Genomic DNA, 9,390 nt, shown 5'->3' with positions numbered 1-9,390 from the left:
GCTCTGCTGACGCTTTCTATTAAACACACGACCACCTCTACACACCCTCCCTGTGTGCCGTGCGTTCAGGACCCGAGAGCATGTGTCCACAGACCACCCAGTGAAAGTTAAAGGTGGGGAAAGAGGGGAGGGAATCCTTGACGCGTCTTTACCGTGTCTTTACCAAGGAAACCCATGCGCGTGTGCTCTGACGCAACTGCCCATTTTTGGAAACATGCGTCAATGGTCGAAACCAACTGTGAAATGGGGATGGCCGTGAAAGCAAACAAGTTTAAAGGAAATTAAAGCATTTTAAACATTTCGTATTTGCTCAGTAGGACATATAATATAATATTTACCCATATTCTTTAATAAACTTTTTACTGGACAGTAATGTCTGGCAGTAATTCTATCAAATATGCATGCTGCCCCCCTATTGTGCTGTGCGCCTGATCAAGGCTGTGACGCGTGGACGCAGGTTGGCGTTGATAAGCGGAGCTACGAAGTAGAGTAGTGCCATTGAAGTGAGTCATCTAAAGACGTGACCTGTAGAAGTAGCACTGAAGTTCACTTAGTCGCCGAAATCAGTTCAACAAAGTCCAGAGCGGTACACTCATCACTGCCGTGAGTCACTGCTATAGGGACAGGACTAAACCTACGAGAGCACCGAGTTCACTGAAGAAAAGTAGGTGCTTCACAGATTTTTTTTTTCTTCATTGCATCTGGTTCTGGTAGAACATCTCAGTAGCGATGAATATTAGGCATTAGGTTTACACGGGAACATCTATTTATTGGACTGTTAAAGAGACTACAGAATTTGAGAGCGTTGACTTCTCTAATAATATAATATTGCACAGATATGCCTGGATTTATTATACTGACCATTAAGAAGTATTTTGGATATCATTTTTAGATTAAGTATAAAGGAATAGCTTTGCTTGGAAGTGCTTTTTTTTGCCTCTGAAGACACTCTGATCGTGTGGGAATTCATTTTCAACCTCCTGAAATTTCCTCCTCTTTCCCTGGATCATGTACCAGGATTACACAGGGACATACGACACATCCTCCCGCGGCAGCAGCAGCTCACCGGCGCACCCGGACACCAGCCCCATCCCTGCCTCCAACTACCAGGTAGCCTACTGTTGTGCTTGAGTGTCCTCATCACACTTTAGCTACATGTTTACACTCTAATCATAATTCATTCCAAGCTAATAGGTAACGATGTGCACTTATGCACAGCATATTCTCTTCACACACTTTACATCACAGAGCTCATACTACATTACACATACTAAAGTACGTGTTGTTAAAATAAACAACAATGACTATAATTAGAAGCAGCTCCGCTAAATAATAACACAGTGGCACAGTCTATAGGCTACATAGTAACATAAACTGCGATGCAAAATCTGACCAAACTTGCTATACATCGAGGACTGGCAGTCAAAGTCATTGGTTGTCGTTTTCATGATGTGAGCTGAAGTACATTCAGTGGCCCTGTGTGCATGTTTTTGATAGAAAAGCAACGCAAGTGGTATAAGTGCTTAACTTGACACTTGATTATTGCATAGACAGACGATGCGCCCTTATATACAAGCATACCTTAAGAATACAGTGTGTGCTATATATATATATATATATATATATATATATATATATATATACTGTTTTCTGAATTGCTAGGTTTTAAAACAATCGTATCATTATTTTTAAAAGAAAGTGCACGAAGGACGCATATAGCTTTCATGCATCTCCGCAAAATGCGTAAAATCCCATCAAAGGAATCCGTCTCGCTCTCTTAATAAATTATTCCCAGAGGTGATTTTTTTTTTCCCCCAGTCTTGCAGTCTATCGTTTTAAGATAGTGCACATGTTGGCACTCATAACATTATGTTTCCGTGGAATTAGGCATCTCAGATAAGGGTAGCAGTGGCGTGGGTGGTGTGCGTAATGTGAAATAAACCCACGGAGAGTGCGTGCGTAGTGGCCACAGGATGCAACACTTCCGGGACTTCCACATAATCTATTGCACTTTACTAACCTTCAGAACATGTTTCATTTGTTTATCTGAATGTACGAAAAAACTTTTAAGCTTTAACCGTAGTTGAACTGTAAAGTTAAGGATGGAGAAAATTAAGCCAATTCAATCGAGAACATGGAAATGTAAAAAGATAAGACTATTTGGGACTTGTAGCCTACATAAATTAAAACATTGTACACAAACGCTGGGTTATACATTTTAAATGACTGACTAGAACTGCTGATATGGTAAATTTAATGAAATCGCAATAGACAATAGTATGATTACAATAAATGTAATGTGCTAGTCACACAATAATAAGTAAATCCATATTTTTAATATATGTGTGATGGGGATATTATATCCAATGTATTTTTCTGCATGGAGAAAAAACTCGCAAAATAGTCTATGCTTAAAAAATACTGGGGGAAAAAACATTAAATCACTTTATTTGATTCTTGTATAAACCTTGTCGCAAATAATGTTAATCTCATACATTGTAATGCATCATAGTTATTCGTCTATGGTTATACCAGGAGTAATACATTGAATGCATTCGGCTGTATCATGTTTCAAGTGAAGTTTTAGTAACAGCTAAGAAGTTTAGGCGATTTTGTGAGAATTTTCCGATCTTGATCTCAGCGCGAATGAATGGGAGACTGTGCACCGGTCAGTTTGGCAGATTGTTCCCCAGACTCTGGTATTTTAATCATGTCTGGTACGTTTAACAGCCCCTGTCAGAAATTCCCGAGCATCATCGTCTTGTAGGGTTGCTGTTTTAGCTAAACCCATGGAATAAACTGCCTCCTTTCGATTCCAGCATGCGCTGTTTTGACTCCTCTGTGGGGGAAATCAAGTGAAGGGGAAAATTCCTACATTTGAGGAGAAATTAGCGCAACGCGGTGATTTCGCAACAAAACAGAGCTTCATCTATGATTCAGTAACATGTTTATATGTCGATCTTCCCGGTCGCTTGGGATGGATTCAGTGAGAAACAAACGCGACAGTTCCTGGAAGTTAGTGAAGTCTTTCGCAATACCAAGGTGTGGGAAAACTCTTAATACCAACTTTAACAAACACTATACTTCTAGTGCAAATAAAACACTAAAGTGAGACTTAAGAACATTGACGTTTAAACTCTAGTCCATTTTTTTTTAATGCACGAAATGATTTCTGTTATCCTTTTAAACAAACACCACGCTTCCCGTAATTCATTCCCCGTCACATTAAACCAGTTTCCCGTTAAAATCCCACCAGGAATGTGTGAATGGACTGGGATTTGGTGTGGATGGAATGTGCTGGCACGAGACCCAGTTCAGTTTCCCGGATGACTGGAATAAACAGCAGACTTATAACGTGATTAAGCATTTGTCTCACTGCATATGTAAAAAACAGCCTATGACTTGAGTACAATTTATAAGTAATAGCCTTGTTTGTGGCCTACTGTGTACTAATTTACAGATCAGAAGTTCACATATTTTCAAATGTGACTATATATGAACAAAGATTTGTCATATTAATCTTTTCTAAATTGCCATTATTAACATTAACGTTATTGAAAACTTTTGAGCATTCATTGATTATTAGTAATAGTGGACCCACTTTATTTTGTCACTAGCTGCTGTGTACTTACAGTATTGCACACAGTGCACTTATTGTGGACAAATGTTTTTACATTGTGATTATATTAAAAAAATACATTTTCTATCATTAATTTCTGTTCCTAATAATAACTATATTCTCAATAACAATCAAGTGTTTTGCAATTCAAGGTCTACAGAATAGATACATTGTACCTAACTTTTTATTATTATTATTTAAGCACATAGTAGTTAAAGACCTAATATAAAGTGTGACTGCAATAGTGATTATTGTTCATTAGAAAATAAATAAATAGTTGATAATGTTATGAATAACTTTAACATTAGCACTAATAATGCATTAACAAATACTACTAATAAATACATTTCATGATTCAAATCAGAATTTTATTTCAGTCGTCTTATAAATGAAGAAGTGTACTTGTTATAAGTCATATTCACTTCGTATAAGACCGAGTCCATTTCAAAAAACCAAAAATCTGTTGTATACCCACACAGCGGTGAATCCGTTGCCCATTGCATCACAGAGGCTATTATCTAACCCTGGTCGGCTTCTGTCAGGGAGGGCTGTGGGCTTTCCCATGATTCACCGTGTGTGTGTCACCCTGTCGCTCTGGGGGTCAAGTAGTCAAGAGGGCGCAGAACGAGGTAGCACGTGGAATGATTCATTAATCTGTGATGATGGAAATTTGTAAAACGGCTAAAATGTGGGTGGCTGGGGGACTGCAGTAACAAAGACTAAAAATGAATCATACAATTTTTAACATGCAGTGAAAGTCAGAGTTCTAATCCATAGTTTCTATATAAATGTTTACACTTCAATCTCTTAATACTTTTTTTTTTTTCCACAGAAGTACAGAGTAGACATGCCTGGATCTAGCAGTGCCTTTATTCCCACAATTAATGCCATAACGACCAGTCAGGACCTGCAGTGGATGGTTCAGCCCACAGTAATCACATCCATGTCTAATCCATATTCCCGGCCTCACCCGTACGGCCTGTCTGTGTCTAGTGGCCCCGGCTTCCTCAGTCACACAGCCCTCACACGGCCCGGGGTCATCCGGTCCATCGGCGACGCCCGGGGTCGACGCAAGCGAGATGAGCAGGTTAGTGTTACATTTTTCTTCTCTGAAGCACAGAGACAAAATCAAACCAACAAAACCAGTTTAACATATAGAACATTCATTGTTTGGAACGGAAAACTGGAAAAGTTTACTTGTGCGAGTGCTCACTCCTCGTTTTGTGTGTAGCTCACCCCAGAGGAAGAAGAAAAACGGAGAGTTAGACGAGAAAGAAACAAACTAGCTGCAGCAAAATGTCGGAACCGCAGAAGAGAACTGACCGAGATGCTGCAAGGGGTGAGTTTTCTACCATTGTTCCAAAAAAAAAAAAACCCATTCTCTAAAATTACCCGCGCAAGCGAACACACGTTTACCAAATACTCTAAATGAAATGTCCACAACTATCGCAAGGCTTATTTTCACGCAATTCTCAGTGGTTAAAATCTGAACAGACCATAAAAAGAAGGTTTTACAGCCACAGAAGGCCAGTGTTGTCTGGCAGACATGGGAATGCCCCGAGTCCCAGACAATTCTGGCTGTAATTGAACTACTTAGCTTTATAATGCAACTCTCAGACTGTCAGACCTGAAACATGAGGGAGGAATGTGCTACAGGGGGTTGGAGGGAAGCAAACGTCTCATATTGTTTGAGGAGGAAACCACAGCTAACCATCAAACCCCACACACTATCTTCCCTCTTCCCTTCCCCCACTCTTTGCTTCATTCCTCACCAAATAAGGAACTGTCTTCTATGACAATAACTATGCCCTTTCTTCCAATGTACTGTTTCTTTCTTTGTAAATTAAGCATTTGTTTTGCTTTTAGTTTCCTTCTTCCTCATAGCTGTATTAATGAGATTAAAGACAGCTAGGGTTTAATGTTATACTGCACATTATGTCAGTGTTTCAACCCTCCGTAGGCTTTGACAGTTGTTTCAAAATATTTGATGCTGTGTCAAGTTTCCTGTTTAACAAAAAAAACAGTGAACGGCTCAAATTTATTTGGGAAATAATTGCTTTTGGGTGGGTTTGCCTTTTATAGTGCCAAAGTGCTCTGGGAATTCAATCAGGAAAAGGTTCGGGTGTGGATGAAATTAGGCTTTATTTATAAATAATTAAAATAAATGTTTCCTTATTGTTATTTATGTATTATAATTCTTATAAAAATAGTAGAAATTAGTAGCTATAATTGATTATTACTAGTCTTATTCGATTAAATAGCAGCCTTTAGACATGATAATTGCAATTTTGGTTTTGTTTCGCTTAATTGTCGTATAGGCTTACATTAAAGACTAGAAATCATGTAGAAATTTTGGGGGTGAGGTCTTTTGACTAAGACCACCCAGAGCACTTAAGAACACCCTGACAGCGACCTTGTTAAAATGCTTCAATATGTTGAATCAGTAATTACCAGCATAATTCATTTGCAAATCATTTCACAACCCAAAAGCATATCAGACTAAATGCAGCATGATCATTCATTGTATTTCTATTTTTTTTTTTTATTCAAGGAGACAGAGAAGTTAGAGGAGGAGAAGGCTGACCTGCAGAAAGAAATAGAAACCCTGCAGAAGGAAAAGGACAAGTTGGAATTCATGTTGGTGGCCCACAACCCCGTGTGCAAACTGCCCCCTGATGAACGCCATCACTCCCAGCAGTGTGCGCCCCTTCCTCTGATGCGCTCCAACCTGGGTCCCCGGGGGCTGATGAGTAGCCTCAACCCAGTGGTGGTTAAACAGGAGCCTTTGGAAGAAGACGACGATGAGGAAGAAGGAAAAAGCCAGCATTCAGTCATCAAGCCCATGTGCCTAGGTGCCAGCATGTATTGTTCTGATGGAGACAGCCTCAACACGCCTGTGGTGGCTGCTTCCACCCCGTTGTCCACTCCGAACAACCCAAGCCTCATCTTCACCTACCCCAGCATGCTTGAGCCCGAGAGTCCTTCGCCCTCATCGGAGTCCTGCTCCAAAGCCCACCGCCGTAGCAGTAGCAGCGGCGACCAATCCTCAGATTCCCTTAATTCTCCCACCCTCTTGGCACTTTGAAGGAAAGAATTGACAGTGCTCCTTTGCCATTCTCGTGGATCTCCAGAGCACGCTCGGCTACGATTTGAGTGAGGACTTCACCTTGACAAAGCTGAGAACCCTCAAGGGCTAATTTGCTCATTTTATTTAAACGTTTCCGAAGAGAGTTTTCATTGTCGTTGTTGTTTAAATGTATGTGCAAATTCCACTCGCTGTTTCAGCTACAAATATGGAATGCGGACGAAAAAGCGGGAGTAGAGATTTCATTTTTCATCTTTAGCAAGACTCCGAGCATCTTGCAGTCGGCTGCCTGTACAGAAGAGCAAGATATTTCCTGCTGGCTGTCTGACTAATGAGAGATAGGGATTGCTTGCGAGATCGAATTCTTGATTGGTACAGAATAAGACATTGGACACTACGGTAGATAGCTGCCCTCCAAACATCATCTTTGTGTTTGTGATGTGTGATTATTGTCCCTTTGTATTTTGTGTCCTGCTGTTTGTAATATTTAGGGTTCACTGGATGAGCCTCACTGCTGAGTGTCGAAAGAACCATCTTGTATAATAAAATGCTGACCTTGATATTTTGTATATGCGGCACAAGCACTAAAATAATTTGCCAAATTTACATAGCTTTTGTTATGTAAAGCAAACAAACAAACAAACAAAAAAAAAACACTTTCTAGCATCAGCGAATCTACTGTCAGGGATTTTTGTCTGTGTCAGTGAGCCATACAAGCATTAGAAGCAATTGCACAGAGAACACAATATAACGGTGTACATGAGGGAAACTCTAGCCATATTAGGCTCTGCCTCGAACCCTGACATGGCAATATCGCTTTTGCATTGGCGCACACTGTGGTTTTCAAATAATAATAATAATTAAAAAAAAGAAACTGTATTACTTTTATAATATGTACTTTTATGTCTTGCTTGGCCCTTTTTTCAGGGTACAGTTTGAACTGAATCATATATCAGCCATATGAGCACTTTTCCCTGAAACACTGGTTGGCTTTTATTGCCGCACTTGGGAACAGATGCACTTTGTCAGCAAGCTTACAATCAAATAAAACGCCATTCTTTACAGTGACGGAATAAACAGGGAACGCAAAATGATATTGAATGTTTGTTGCAAAAGGTGAGTGTGGTGTGCATCAGACACTGAAGAGAAGATACACATTGCAATATTTCTTGAAAAACATTCCATGGAAATGAAGACTGAACTTCAGCGAGATCTCAAGGTTACTGTTGCTACAGTTAGATAATAATTGAGGGTGAATGTGAGTATTTTGTTGTACAGGATACAGCAAACTGAAACAAAAACAAATGTGGCTTCTATTTGAAGGACTTTGTTGCTTTATTAATGTCAGGAACTTTCAAGGATCTAGGAGATCATTTCAGTGTTTGTTATATGGAGTATGAGAAATTCTAGTTGCGAAAACCAATTTAATACCAAAAAAAAAAAGGAAAATGTTTAAGGACTGTGTGCTGTAAACTGTTCTCTGTTGGTCTTTGAACCCTGTGTAATATGAGCAAGCCATCTGTACAGCTTTCTGCACATGTCCTGCTTATCTGTTTGAATTCTCTCTCTCTCTATTGCTTTTACTGTTGAAAGACAGAAAACAACCTACAAAAACAGCAATATGAAAGGCAGTGTTGTTCCTTTGGTCATTTAAATTTATTATAACGATAATAAAAACATTTCCAAAGTGGTATTTTTGGATAGTCGTATTTTGCTGTGTTGCACAGTGTTTTGCGTATGTTGGATATTTCATTGTTACAATGTGGTGCTTCTGTGTTTCTTTGAGTCAGTCACAAGATGATTGAATGCACCTGCAGGTATTCATTTATCTCTCATTTCTGCACGCAATCAAAGATGCAGATTTATTCATCCTAATATTGGTCTGCGAACTTAAATCTCTCAGTAAACTTTGATAGACAGCTTTGCTTTATCCAACTGATGGCAATGTAAGACAATACTTGCTTTGTAAAATACATAAAATGTTTCATAAATGGGGATGGTGGTGTAGAGGACACAAGCTGCTTGCATATACTGTACATACAGTTTTCTCATCAATGCTTCTGCTGTAGTTCTGCTTATCAAACTGCACTTTATGTAAATACAAAATGTATAAACTTGTATGTTAGGATGCTAATTTGGCCATACAAATTAGGGTTTGTGGGGGTTTACTTTCTCTCGAAGAATCCCTCTCTATATATTAATTTCAGATAAAGGTGCATTCATTATCTTGCGTTACTATGAATGGATGACCCATTGTCTCATTTCACCGGATCAAGTTTTATAATGATTGTGTACTAGGTTAAAAGTCCATTTTAAACACATTAATGGCTGTTTTGCAGTTGTGTATTGAGCTTTAGGCCAAATTCATGTGTCTGTGTGGAAAACTTTTATTTTGAAATAAATATTTCGATTTTAAATTCTGAGAATGTGTATATACATATTATTTCAGATATATCATAGCACTGATGTAGTCTCAAATCATTGTAAGAATAATGCTCTTCCAAATGTTTATCAGTTCCTTGACTCGTTACTAAAATTATTTGCACTGAAAATTATAAGATAAAAAAATTAAAATTAAAATAGAATGATAAAATAAAATATCTAAAAGGATAACAGAAATAAAGATCAGATTAGTATTGGTAATTAAGGCACAGCAATCACACATTGTTAGGGCAGTCAATCATTT

The 9,390-nt window shown here is 38.7% G+C and overlaps 1 protein-coding gene across 3 annotated transcripts; it reads left to right on the top strand.

Moving 5' to 3' along the window:
- Window positions 1–460: 460 nt before the first annotated feature.
- LOC306850676 (fos-related antigen 2-like) lies at window positions 461–9,126 on the top strand. 3 transcript variants are annotated; one of them, XM_079386462.1, is made up of 5 exons: window positions 467–664; window positions 1,018–1,110; window positions 4,452–4,706; window positions 4,851–4,958; window positions 6,171–9,126. In XM_079386462.1, the coding sequence occupies exons 3-5, from the start codon at window positions 4,467–4,469 to the stop codon at window positions 6,702–6,704; spliced, it is 882 nt and encodes a 293-aa protein (XP_079242588.1). In that variant the 5' UTR covers window positions 467–664; window positions 1,018–1,110; window positions 4,452–4,466; the 3' UTR covers window positions 6,705–9,126. The 3 variants fall into 3 exon arrangements, with proteins under 3 accessions (XP_079242586.1, XP_079242588.1, XP_079242587.1); XM_079386460.1 differs by having other exon boundaries at window positions 461–1,110; XM_079386461.1 differs by lacking the exon at window positions 467–664 and having other exon boundaries at window positions 891–1,110; window positions 4,455–4,706; window positions 6,171–9,111.
- The last annotated feature ends 264 nt before the right edge of the window (window positions 9,127–9,390 follow it).

This window comes from Barbus barbus (assembly GCF_936440315.1).
Source record: "Barbus barbus genome assembly, chromosome: 30".
Taxonomy (NCBI): domain Eukaryota; kingdom Metazoa; phylum Chordata; class Actinopteri; order Cypriniformes; family Cyprinidae; genus Barbus; species Barbus barbus.
The sequence above is the reverse complement of the archived record's forward strand: the minus strand, read 5'-3'. Positions and strand labels throughout refer to the sequence as shown.

Excerpts from the sequence above, each read along its gene's own strand:
- LOC306850676 (XM_079386460.1), top strand. The coding sequence starts at position 1,009 with ATGTACCAGGATTACACAGGGACATACGACACATCCTCCCGCGGCAGC. Across the intron at positions 4,707-4,850 it reads GACGCAAGCGAGATGAGCAG|CTCACCCCAGAGGAAGAAGA; the intron begins GTTAGTGTTACA and ends TTTTGTGTGTAG. Across the intron at positions 4,959-6,170 it reads TGACCGAGATGCTGCAAGGG|GAGACAGAGAAGTTAGAGGA; the intron begins GTGAGTTTTCTA and ends TTTTTATTCAAG.